The sequence below is a fragment of the Diospyros lotus genome, chromosome 6, assembly GCF_014633365.1.
Source record: "Diospyros lotus cultivar Yz01 chromosome 6, ASM1463336v1, whole genome shotgun sequence".
NCBI lineage: Eukaryota > Viridiplantae > Streptophyta > Magnoliopsida > Ericales > Ebenaceae > Diospyros > Diospyros lotus.
Genome location: NC_068343.1, coordinates 5,455,634 through 5,468,808, shown reverse-complemented (window position 1 = coordinate 5,468,808; position 13,175 = coordinate 5,455,634). Strand labels below are relative to the sequence as shown.

Here is a 13,175-nt window from a genome sequence, read left to right as displayed (position 1 = left end):
AGTAACTACTTAAAAACTTGTCATAGGAAAATAAGTTTAAACTCCAGTTAGAAGACATAAAATTAGTTGTAACTGCAAGTGAAGGAGTACTTTGCATCTAATTCCCAATTAATTCCATGGAGTCTTGGACTGGGGTGTCTTATGAAGTCAAGTAAACAGGACCATAATCCCACTAAGACCCTGGAATTTTTTTCGAAATGCATGCTCATGATGCCCTCTGCCATACCCATACGTGAAACTAGTTTATTATTATCTTCTGAACAAAAGTTAGGAAAAGCAAAGTTTAAGGAGGCAATTGGCTGTGACAGCCTAATTAAGTCGTCATGTGAGCGAACCAGCAGGATTCCTAGCTACCTACCTTCCTAGCCATCATACCCTACAACCATAGAGCTGCAGTCTCGTACTTGCTGCTGGTGCCTATAAAGCAATGCATGCCTACACCAAGCTTCTCACACAGAGACATTACTAGAGAGAGAGAGAGAGAGAGAGAGATGGCTGAATCATGTCCCATGAACGGGGGAGATGGCACCTTCAGTTACGCTAAAAATTCCTGCTATCAGGTGCTCTTAATTTGTTCCATCAACTAGCATAATCAGTTTGGTTTGACAAATGCATGTATAGATTTAAGTTCATGTTGATGCATATATATATATACATATGGGTGGTGATGATGATGGTGCGCTTGTAATTAATCTTGCAGAGAGAAGCAGTGGATGCTGCCAAAAGAATGCTTACAGACGCCATCTTAGAGAAGTTCGCCATGGAAGGATGCTTCCCCTTTGGCTGCTTCAGCCCCACCGTCAGGATCGCCGATTTTGGATGTTCCGTCGGACCCAACACATTCCGAGCAGTAGAAAACATCATGGAAGCCATAGAACTCAAACACAAAACCACCACCGAACAAAACCCTAAAACCCTAGAATTCCAGGTCTTCTTCAACGACCTCTCGAACAACGATTTCAACACGCTCTTCACCACCCTCCCGACCTCCCGCCGGTACTTCGCCGCCGGCGTGCCTGGTTCCTTCCACGCCCAGCTGTTTCCCAAGGCCACAATCCATCTCGCGCACTCGTCTTATGCGCTGCACTGGCTTTCCAGGGTGCCAAACGAAGTCGTCGATAGAAACTCCCCCATTTGGAACAAAGGAAGAGTTCATTACACCGGTAATGCAGAGATGGTGGCGGTTTATTCGGATCAGTTCAAGAGGGATATGGCGGCGTTCCTAAGCTCTAGAGCCGAAGAGATTGTGGAAGGAGGGCTGTTGCTGCTGCTTCTTCCTGCTTGTGAAGATGGCGTCCTTCCTTCTGAGACGTGTGCTAGTTTGCAGTTTGGTCTCTTTGGATCCTGCCTCGTAGACATGGCCAAGATGGTAACCTTTGATCAATCAGTCTGTAAAACAAATTGGATGATCTTAGAACACGAACATTAATAAACAAGCATAACGACGTCAAAAAGACTAACTAATAATTAATTAATGAATTAATTAATCACTAGAGAGAAGCTAGCCGTATATTTATAACGTTCCATTAGGGTCCTTCTTTCAGAGGCCATTTTCCTTGACAGAAATATAATTGGTCCAAACTTATTGGGAATCTATATGCTTATATATATTAGATAGTTAAGACTGTATTATAAGATTATTCTTTTTAAGCATGAACTGATGAACGGTAACCCAAGTATAACACAATACGTACCCAAATGATTATGATGGAATATGGAAATTAAGTGATGATATATAATTAATTGCAGGGAATGATCAATGAAGAAAAAGTGGACGACTTCAACTTGCCGCTGTACTATACATCGCCGAGGGAGCTGAGGGACGTGATAGAGGCGAATGGAGAGTTTGAGATGGAGAGTATGGAGAGCTTTAACCCCTACGTGGTGGAAGACTTGCCTGATCTCCCTAAGCTGGCCAAGCACTTCAGAGCTGCTGTGGAGGGGCTGCTTGCTCGACACTTCGGAAGCCAGATTAATGTCGGGGAGTTGTTCCGACGCTACGTTGACAAAATGGCTGCAAATCTCGGTATCTTTGACTTTCACAAGACTAGCAGAGAGTTCCTCATTTTTGCATGTCTCAAGCGCAAAGTACCCTCCGACTAGCTGCTGAGAGCCGTTCGAGTGCATCCATTAACGACTCTCAGTCGCTGACAAAGCTTTCCATTTGTAGGACCTTTTGTTACACATTTTAGTTTTAAGATTTTATTTTCAGGTTTTTTATAATATGCTTTTTTGCATTGAATATGGTTATTTTTTTATAATTTTATTTTTAATTGAGATTTTTTTTTATATTATTTTTTAAGATATATATTTATAAAATGACCTGTTCTAAATAATATTAAATAATTATACACAATTTTATTATTATAAATCAATTAGAATTAAAAATACTAAATTTTCCCTTAAATGGATAAATATAACACTAATTGATGAATCGAGAGAGAAAAATTGAGAAAAAAATTAGAAGTTAATTAGTCTATAATCTATTTAAATCTAATTTAAAAGTCAATTAGTCTATAGTCTAGTAAAATCTAATTCATTTTTGAATAATATAAGCAAATTAATCTCCAATTTATCTTTGAATTATTGAAATAAAATAATTTTAAAATAATTAAATTTTCTTATTTTTTCACAATAAATACGATTTTTTTTTAATTTTCAAACACACAATTCTTTGAATTTTTTTTCTCAGTAATTAAGATTTTTGGTTGAATTTTTAAATAATATATTTGTGATTTTAATTTTAAAACTTGACAATTATTTTTTTTCTTAACAACAAACTATGATCAAATTTTTTTTTTCCATCAAATTGTATTTTAAGCAATTATAATACTCAATTTTCTATTTCCTTTAATACTTATCTATTGTTTTTTGTTATTTTCTCAAATCTTAAAAAAAAACATTGAAAGTGAAATCAAGCAATAATGATGCCACTTTCTTTTTATATTTGATGATGGTTTTTGGGACCGATCACCACGTGCCACCTCTGCGACCGGACCTCGAGAATGGTACCTCGGACTTGGGGGTGTCGGACCTCGGGTGTAGAACCTGCAAGACAATGGAGGGTCGGGGTTTGGATCCCCCGGGGTGGACTCCGATGCTCAAATCAGTAAAGTAAATACGAGTAGTAGTAAACGAGAGAGCTGTAGAGCTTGAATGTACCTGACGAGAGTCCTTGTCTTTTATAGGCGAACTCGTTTTGGGGTACCCGAGATAAGCGGGCACGACCTCCGATAATCCCGAGCAGGTTGGAACGGGTCTTGCGGTTCGGCCTGGATTTCCCAGGCTCCGCTCCGGAGTGTTGACTTGCCACGTGTCGGTCTCTCAGGTGATCCGTGTGGCAGGTGAGACTATCAGCGCGTAGGGGTATTCTAGTAATTTCAGTTGGTGCCACATCACTTGCCCCCCACTCCTTGAGCCGAGCTGAAAACCATGCTGGGTCGAGGAGTAGGTTACCTGACTGTTGATTTTTACCAAGACGCACGAGAGTGTTTTTAAAGTTTGAGATTAGTGCTTAAAAACCCCATTTACTACCTTGAGATTATAGGGATGGGTTTTAGTTGGAGGGAAAAACTTGCTTGGAGGGAAACATTGCCATTTTGAATTTTTTCCCCCCTTGGGTCCCCTTTATATAAGCCTTAAGGCCCCACCCCACAATTATTATTTCAAGGCAAGCATTCATCTCCTTGAGATTAGTCTTTCCCATCCTCCTTTGCTTTTATTTTTTCTTATTTGTTCTTTATTTATTTTTTATCTTTTCTTCCCTTTGGTTTTTTTTAGCTTTTTTTTTTTTTTTTTTTTAAAAGTATTAAATTTTCCCTCGGCCAGGCGCCTCTGCCTGGCCGAGGTCGGCCTGGCCTGGTCTGGCCTGTCCCGACCTCGGCCGCGGCCGAGGTCGGCCGCGCTCGGCCTCACCAAGGCGAGGCCGAGCTTGCTCAGCCTCGCCAGATCTCGGCGAGGCCGAGCCCCTCGGCCACGGCCGAGCGCTTGGCTCGGCCTGGCCGAGGTCGGCCAGGGCCGGGGGGTTCGGCCCTAGTCGAATCGGCCATGGCCGACCCCCCTCCTGCTTCTCCCTCTACAATTTTTTTTTTTTAATATATATATATACATATATACATATATAATATATATGTCAAGGGCGTCTTGGGTCGGCCATGGCCGACCCTTGAGACTTTTGCCCTTTTTTTTAATTATTATTATTATTTTTTATTATTATATATATATATATATTTTACCCCCTTGGGTTAGCCATAGCCGAGCCTTGGGTTTTGACAAAGTCCTTGGGCTTTCCCTTGGTTAATAATGACAAAACAATCTTTAAAACAGGTCAACTTTACTAACCTGTTTCCTTGGCTCTTCTTTTTCGCAGGCATGACTCGAGATTTTCCCAAGCTAAATCGCGCCTACTGAGCTCTCCGAGGCTCTAGTCCAGTCGTGGTTATTTTTTCTTGACCTCGGCCTTTACTCTCCTGGTTAGTGACCTTCTCTTAACTACTTCTGCTCGTTTTTTAGCATGTCTTCTTCTTCTTCTTCCTCTGATTCCGAGAACTCTAGTACCAGCTCTAGTAGTGAGGGATCACACCCCGAGTTATCCAGCCCCCCCCACGGCCCCATTCGTAGGCCTGGGAAACTTAGGAGGCCTGAAAGAGTTTCACCTCATCCCACTTCAGAGTCTCATGTGAGTAGTGATCCCAACTTAGGAAGCTTACCCGAGGATCTAACCACGGACCATTCTACCATAACCGAGAGGGAGTTGTTTCCCCTCCTCCAAAAATACCACCTCATTCATGATGAGTATTGGTATAGTGAACCCCGAGGTCTGAAAGCTCACCAGACCCCCTATGGCTGTATCACCGTCTACGAGCAGGCCTTGGCTGCCGGCCTTAGATTTCCTCTCGCGACTCCTGTAGTTGAGGTGTTCGCTATCGTGGGGTTATGCCCCTCTCAGTTGACTCCCAATGGCTGGAGGTGCCTATCTACCGTCATTCTCTACTGTCGAGCTCGGGACATTGAGCCCACTGCTCAACTTTTCTTTAGGATGTTCAAAGTAATTTCCATTAGCAAAACTGAACCTCGATTTGCCTTTTCCCCCCTCAACCAGCGTCAGTTCGTAGTCGATAACCTCACATCGGTAAAACGATGGAAGAGTAGATTTTTCTTTGCTGGCTTGAAAGACCGGGGGGTCAGGTTCGGGGTGCCAGTTGAGTGGGCTTTCCAGCCCTCAAAGGTCCGTAGTCGCAAGATCACGCAGGACGAGCTTCACAATATTCAGATCTTGAGAGAGTTGAACCCTATCAGCGCTCGGGCCCTGATATGTGATCGCACCTTGTACCTAGGGGGTTTATCCACTCACACCTGCTTCGAGCCTGATGTCACTTTGGGTAGTCATTTTCCCACTATTTTCATACGTTTTTAACTCGCTTTTCTTACCCTTAATATCTTGTTTGCGCATTTGCAGCTGAGATGGTGAGCACAGCTTTCATCTGGGGGAAGAACAAGCGGAGACCCGTGGAGGACGAGGGCGCCCCAGCTCTTATGGGGGGAAAGGCTGCCTTGAATGCTCCTCCTGCTGAGGAATGTGAGCCTAGTCGTGCTAAGAGGAAGAGGACTTCCCATCCTCCGAGAGAGCTCACGCTAGCCCCGGAGTCTCCTCCCCACAGTCCAGACCATGTTCCCGATTGGGGAGTGAAGGCAAGCGATCTCAGCCGGAACACTCAGGTGGCAAGACGTATGATTCACCACTTTGCCACTCCCGCTGATCGTCAGGTGTTGGCCGAGCAGTCCTCGGAGGCCATAGAAGCCGTATTGTGCAAGTATCTGGCCCAGGTAATCACTTACACTTGATCAACATCCTCCAGTTTCATCTATGTTATCCTTACTTATCTTGCCCATTGCAGGTGGTCACACTCGTTTCGGACTTTTCTGGACGTTTTTCTCAAGTTTCCAAGAAGACATTGGAGCTAGACACCCAGCTGCAGGAGAGAGACGAGTCACTGGAGAGCCTCAGGAAGGACTTGGACGAGTTGTCCTCCCAGCGGCAAGTTTCAGACCTACGTATTCAGGAGTTAGAAGCAGAGCTATCTCGGACGAGCTCCAAGCTATCCCGGGCGAACTCAGTCATTCGTCAATACGAGCGCAAGTATGCCGAGCCTATCAAGCTTCCTGAGGTAGAGGAGTTCCTCCAGAAGAACCTGCAGGACGCTTGGACAAAGGGATTCCAAGCTCATGCGACTGAGGTATTACGAGCTCATCCAGACTTGGACATGTCCAATGTTCGGTCTGTTGCGGAGATTGTAGCCGGGATAGAGGACTCGGAGATGGTCGGCGATGATGATGCGCCTCCTGATGCTTGAGCTTTTCTTCTTTTTCTAGCTGGGGCCTTTTGTACTTCCTCTATTATCATGTATTGGACCATCTCGCTTTTATACAATGCCGTTTCATTTTAACTGTTTCATCTTTTGCCTTGCGAACATACGGCCATTAGTCCACCTTTGGGGGACAGCCGAGGGCTCGCGACCCATGAATGAATTTTTTCGTGGCCATCAGTCCACCATTGGGGACAACCTAGGGCTCGTGACCCTTGGATTTTAGCCACTCCCACGCGAAGGAGGGTATTAGCTAGAGTATTTCCATGGCCCTTAGTCCATTTTTTAGGACGACCTAGGGCTCGTGACCCTTGGATTTTAGCCACTCCCACGCGAAGGAGGGTGTTAGCTAGAGTTTTTTCGTGGCCCTTAGTCCATTTTTGAGGACGGCCTAGGGCTCGTGACCCTCGGATTTTAGCCACTCCCACGCGAAGGAGGGTGTTAGCTATAGTTTTTCCGTGGCCCTTAGTCCATTTTTGAGGACGGTCTAGGGCTCGTGACCCTTGGATTTTAGCCACTCCCACGCGAAGGAGGGTGTTAGCTATAGTTTTTCCGTGGCCCTTAGTCCTTTTTTAGGACGGCCTAGGGCTCGTGACCCTTGGATTTTTCTTCGACGAAATATAATCCTTTGTACAATTGTTATTAGATGAAGAGAATACGAAGCCTTGCCTTTAGTCGTAAAGAAAAAGAATACAAAGAGATTCAGGGAATTCCCCCGCTCATTGATAAAACTTCATTAAGTTCTGCAGATTCCAAGTATGCTTTAGGGGCTTGCCTTCCATGTCTTCTAGTCGATATGCCCCCGGACTCAGGATTCCACCACCCGGTACGGTCCTTCCCAATTTGGAGTTAGTTTATTCATGTCTCGAGGATGACTCACGTCGAACCGTCGTAGTACAAGATCTCCTGGCATGAAGCTCCTAGTGTGGACTCGTCGATTGTAGTACCTAGCAATGCGCCGGTTATATGCGGCTTGTCGAATTCGTGCCAGGTCTCGGAGCTCATCCATCAAATCCAAGTTGCACCTTAGCCCTTGCTCGTTAATCTCAGGATCGAAATGCTCCACTCAGTAGCTCCTCACCCCAATCTCGACAGGGATGAGAGCCTCCGAGCCGTAACACAATGTGAAAGGGCATTCTCCTGTAGCTGTTCGTGGTGTGGTTCGATAGGACCATAGTATACTAGGGAGCTCATCTACCCATTGACCGTCCGCCTTCTCCACCCGAGCTCGGAGTCCTTGCAGAATGGTCATGTTCGTAAGTTCTACCTGCCCATTAGCTTGAGGATGGGCGACCGAGGTAAAATGTTGCTTAATCCCCAACTCTCGGCACTATTCTTGCACTGATCGGTCTTCGAATTGGGTGCCGTTGTCAGTTATTAGTGCCCTTGGAATACTAAACCGGCAGACGATGGATTTCCAAATGAATTGTTTTACCCTCCGGCCTGTAATAGTCGCCACAGGCTCGGCCTCCACCCATTTAGTGAAGTAGTCGATGGCTGCTATCAAGTATTTGTTCTGTCCAGCCGCTAGTGGAAAAGGCCCAAGGATATCGACTCCCCACCTGGCAAACGGACAAGGTGAAGCCAGGTGGGTGAGTTCAGCTGCTGGGGTATGAACCAGGTTGGAAGTTTTCTGGCATCTCTCACAAGTCTGGACCAAATGCCCAGCATCGCTCATCATTGTCGGCCAGTAATATCGCTGCCGAAGTGCCTTCTGGGAGAGAGACCGAGCTCCGATGTGACTGCCACAAATCCCTTCGTGGATTTCCCTTAGGATGTAGTCGGCCTCGACCGGTCCCACACACTTCAGCAGCGGCTGAGTGAAGGATTTTTTATAAAGTTCTGATCCCACCAGTAGAAACTTGGCAGCCTGGCGCTTGAGTTTTCGACTTTCCTGTTCCTCCTCAGGTAGCCATCCCTTGGTCAGATGTGCTATGATGGGCTCCATCTAGCTTTCAACCCCTTCCACGCAAAGCTGCTCTGCCTCAGTCTCTATGCTCATCTGGGGCAATGACTCCATGTAAACAACTCGGGAATTCCTAGGGAAGGAAGAAGCAGCTATCCTCGAGAGAGCATCCGCCACTGCATTCTGTGCCCGTGGGACATGATTGATTTTCACTGTCCGAAATCGTGCCATAAGATCCTTGGCTATCGCCAAGTATTGGGCCATGACGTCCTCTCGAGCCTCGAACCCCCCTGTGACCTGCTGCACAATTAAATTCGAGTCAGAATATACCTCCAGATCCCTGACTCCCATCTGTTCCGCTAGTCTGAGCCCGGCAATGAGCCCCTCATACTCGCCCTCATTGTTAGAGGCATTGAACTCGAAGTGGAGGGCATATGGCCAAGCCTGGCCATCGGGGCCCTGGAGTAGTAATCCAGCGCCACTGCCTCCGACACTGGAGCTGCCATCCACAGAGAGAGTCCAAGTCTGGGAAATCCCTTCGTCTACTTCCTCTGGTAGGGTCCCCTCCACGATGAAGTCGGCAAGAGCCTACGCCTTGATGGCCGGCCGAGGTCGATAGTCGATGTCGAAGGCACTCAGCTCTACTGCCCATTTGAGCATCCTCCCCGACAAGTCCGGCTTTCCCAGCACATGCCTCAGCGGCTGACTTGATAGGACGATAATGTGGTGTGCCTCAAAGTAAGGCCTCAACTTTCGAGCGGAGATGACTAGGGCATAGGCCAACTTTTCTGTTGGAGTATAACGAATCTCAGCACCAGCCAACCTTTTGCTCACATAATAGACCGGCTTTTGGATTTTGTCCTCCTCCCGTACCAAAACCGAACTGACAGCCTCATCCGAGGCAGCTAGATAAATATATAGTGATTCTCCTGGCTGCGATTTTGCCAGGACTGGGGGGGAGACTAGACATTGTTTCAGCTACTCAAATGCCTCCTGGCATTCCTCTGTCCATGCAAAATTCTGGACTCGAGTCAAGGCCTTAAAGAATGGCAACTGTCTTTCCGCAGATCTTGACAAGAACCTCCCTAATGCTGCTATCCTCCCGGTTAGCCTCTACACTTCCTTGATACTTCGAGAGGGAGGCATCTCGAGTATGGCCTTTATCTTCGAAGGGTTAGCCTCAATTCCCCGGTAATGCACCATGAACCCCAAGAATTTACCAGCTGTAACCCCGAAGGCACACTTGGCCGGGTTGAGCTTCATCTGATACTGGCGTAAGGTTTTGAGGCACTCCTCCAAGTCGTCCGGATGCTGTTCAGCCAATAGACTCTTGACTAACATGTCAGCCACGTAAGCCTCCATGTTTCGACCGAGTTGAGCTTTAAACAGTTTGTTGACTAACCTCTGATATGTAGCTCCAGCATTCTTCAGCCCAAAGGGCATAACTCGGTAACAATAGGTAGCCTTATCCGTGATGAAGGCGGTCTTTTCCTGATCTTCAGGGTGTAGTGGGATTTGGTGGTACCCCTGGAATGCATCCAGGAAGCTCATTAGCTGACACCCTGCTGTTCCGTCAATCAACACATCAATCTGGGCAGAGGGTAACTGTCTTTCGGGCAAGCCTTGTTAAGATTTTTAAAATCAATACAAAGCCTCCATTTTCCCGATCCCTTGGAGACAAGAACCACGTTGGCTAACCACTCTAGGTAGTTGACTTCCCGAATATGATTAGCCTCCATAAGCTTTTCCACCTCCGCCTCTATAGCTTTAGCCCGTTCCGAGGCAAACTTCCTCTTCCTTTGTCTTACCGGCACACAATCCGGGTAGAGCCCCAAGCGATGTGTCATGATCGCTGGGTCTATTCCCGGCATATCTAGGGTAGACCATGCAAACACATCTTGATATCGGCGTAGGAGTGAAAGGATCACGGACCTCAAGGGCTCCTGTAACTTGGCATTGATTCGCACTGTCCGATCGAGCTCTTCCCCTAGTGGGACTTCCTCGAGCTCATCCACTGGCTCTGAAGTCTTAGGCTCTTCCAGACCTTCCAAGATGAAACTAGTAACCACATTGGGAGGGGCAGCGGAATTCTGTCCCTCCTCCCTTACTGACCTCTGACCTGCTCCTATACCTGGGTCTCTCACCTGTTTCGTCTCCATCTGACCCTGACCAGCTTGAGGGACCGCCTGCTGATTCGGTCCTGAGTCTAACTCTGACCTCTTGGCCATAGTGGCACTCAAAGAGGCCACGTAGCATTCCCTAGCCTGCCGCTGGTCTCCTCTTACCTTGCTAATCCCTCCCGAAGTAGGGAATTTCAACACCATGTGATACGTACTCGGTACTGCCCTCAGAGCACTAAGCCCTAGACCTACCAAGGATCATATTGTACGCCGAGGGCACATCTGCCACCAAAAAATCCAATGTCACTCGGGATTTATGAGGACCACTACCGACCGTCAGGGGCAACCGGATCAAACCTTTAGAATGGATCACCATTCCATCAAAACCCACCAATGGGACACGGACTGGCCTCAGCTGATCGAGCGTGAACCCCATCCCTAGGAATGCCCTCTTGTAGAGAATCTCTGAAGAGCTACCTGGGTCCACGAGGATTCACCTCATCTCCCACTCTCCCACTTGAGCAGTGATCACCAGAGGGTCCGAATAGCTGGGATAACTCGGAAGATCCTCCTCAGAGAAAGTGATGACCACCCCTTTCTTTACCGTGCTCTTGGGAGCAGTTGAGTGGGACCCTGGAACTGTCCCTGCCGCCAGCGTGTACAAGATAAACTTCTGTCCCCCCTCCTCGGCGGGCTGCTTTCCTTCTCTTCGGGGCGGTGTTCGGCTTCGCTCTCGAAAGCGATCTCGAGTAGGAGACCTCCCTCGATGCTCCGACTTGAATTCTACCTTGCCCGAGCTCATACCTCTTCGACCCACGAAATCCCGAAGGTATCCTCGGTTGATAAGCTCTTGTATTTCTTCTTTCAGTTGGATGCAATCCTCAGTATCATGGCCGTGGTCGCGGTGAAAACGACAATACTTCTTTTTGCTTCGAGTGTTGGGTGGAGATTTCAGCGGGGGAGGACGCCGTAAATAATTCTTATCCTCCAATGCCAGGAGAATCTCTGCTCGACTTGTATTGAGGGGAGTGTAATTCACCGGCCTTCCACGTGCACCCCCAAAACTCGGGCGATCGGGAGCTCGGGAGGGGCGATAGTCCGTCTTCTGCTCTGGGGCTGGTTTTTTCTTCTCCTTTTCTCTTTCTTTCCTGTCAGGTTGTTCCGCCCGCTTCACCTTCATCACCTCTTCGGCGTTGATGTACTTATTAGCCCGGGCTAAGGCCTCTGTGAAAGTACGAGGTGGAGTCTTGGCTAAGGACTGAGCAAATGGCCCAGCTCTCAAGCCATTCTGAAGAGCCACCATTGCGATTCGCTGGTCAAACTCATCGATACTTAACGCCTCTTCGTTGAACCTAGCTACGAAATCTCTTAGGGATTCACCCTGGTTCTGCTTGATGTTCACCAGAGCCATGGAAGACTTTCGGTGGCGCTTCAAGGGAGCGTAGTGGGCTAAGAAACAGGTCTTCAGCTCTTCCCAGCGGTTGATGGAACGATGGGGAAGGCAGGAGTACCAGGTCCGGGCATGTCCTCCCAAAGTGGCCAAAAATGCCCGGCACCACATCGCGTCCGACCCCGATTGCACCAGCATGTGAGAGGAGAAAAGCTCGACGTGATCATAGGGATCTGTGCTTCCATCATAGAGCTTGATGGAGGGGATACGAAACCTTTCCGGTGGAACCTCCGCCATGATGCCCTTACTCAAGGGTTGGTTAGAGCCGAGGTGAAGCAACTCTTCCTTTCCCTTCTTGAGTTCCTGGACTTGCTTTTCTAAGAAACGCAATCGTTTCTCCTGCGAAGTCTCTCTTTCTCGCGAGGGGGCAGAAGTGGATCCTGCCGCCTCAGATGAGTGGATTTCCTGACCCGTCTGGCGAGATTGACGAGGCTCCCGAGCAGGAGGAGGTGACTGATGCTCCGCCCGCTGAGAGGGCACATGCGAACGATGCTGTTCAGTCTGGTGTAGATAACCAGTCAACAACTCAGTTAGCTGTTGGACCTGGTTTTCCAACCTGGTGAGTCGGTCCTCCGGCATGGGATTGGCTGGAGGTGGTGAATTCTCTCTTTGTTACGGGGCTTCTAGATTGGCTCCGACCTGGCTGCGAGTCACGTCTCTTCGGGGAGCCATGTGGTTAGTTATGGCAAGGAGTAAAAGTCGTTTGACACTCGCGGAAAGACCGAGGTCCGAGGTGAGGAGTTAAAGTCCGAAGCACGAGGTAGGGAATGAAGAGGCTAGCGAGTATGGACATCGGCCCCACGGTGGGCGCCAAATGATGATGGTTTTTGGGACCGACCACCACGTGCCACCTCTGCGACCGGACCTCGGGAATGGTACCTCGGACTTGGGGGTGTCGGACCTCGGGTGTAGAACCTGCAAGACAATGGAGGGCCGGGGCTTGGATCTCCCGGGGTGGACTCCGACGCTCAAATCAGTAAAGTAAATGCGAGTAGTAGTAAACGAGAGAGCTGTAGAGCTTGAATGTACCTGGCGAGAGTCCTTGTCTTTTATAGGCGAACTCGTTTTGGGGTACCCGAGATAAGCGGGCACGACCTCCGATAATCCCGGGCAGGTTGGAACGGGTCTTGCGGTTCGGCCCGGATTTCCCGGGCTCCGCTCCGGAGTGTTGACTTGCCACGTGTCGGTTTCTCAGGTGATCCGTGTGGCAGGTGAGACTATCAGCGCGTAGGGGTATTCTAGTAATTTCAGTTGGTGTCACATCAATATTCAAAATATATATTTTTTTTTACAAAAAGTCCATAAAACGAGCCCTAAAAAATTTTTATAAAAAG

The 13,175-nt window shown here is 48.0% G+C and overlaps 1 protein-coding gene across 1 annotated transcript; it reads left to right on the top strand.

The window, feature by feature from the left end:
* The first annotated feature begins 509 nt into the window (after window positions 1-509).
* Window positions 510-2,103, top strand: LOC127803712 (loganic acid O-methyltransferase-like). Its single transcript, XM_052340148.1, has 3 exons — window positions 510-560; window positions 701-1,369; window positions 1,750-2,103. The coding sequence occupies exons 1-3, from the start codon at window positions 510-512 to the stop codon at window positions 2,101-2,103; spliced, it is 1,074 nt and encodes a 357-aa protein (XP_052196108.1).
* The last annotated feature ends 11,072 nt before the right edge of the window (window positions 2,104-13,175 follow it).

What these genes read in the sequence shown, in the direction of transcription:
- LOC127803712 (XM_052340148.1), top strand. Translation starts at nt 510, where the DNA reads ATGAACGGGGGAGATGGCACCTTCAGTTACGCTAAAAATTCCTGCTAT. An exon ending in CTAAAAATTCCTGCTATCAG is followed by an intron (nt 561 to 700) that starts GTGCTCTTAATT and finishes TTAATCTTGCAG; the next exon opens with AGAGAAGCAGTGGATGCTGC. An exon ending in TCGTAGACATGGCCAAGATG is followed by an intron (nt 1,370 to 1,749) that starts GTAACCTTTGAT and finishes AATTAATTGCAG; the next exon opens with GGAATGATCAATGAAGAAAA.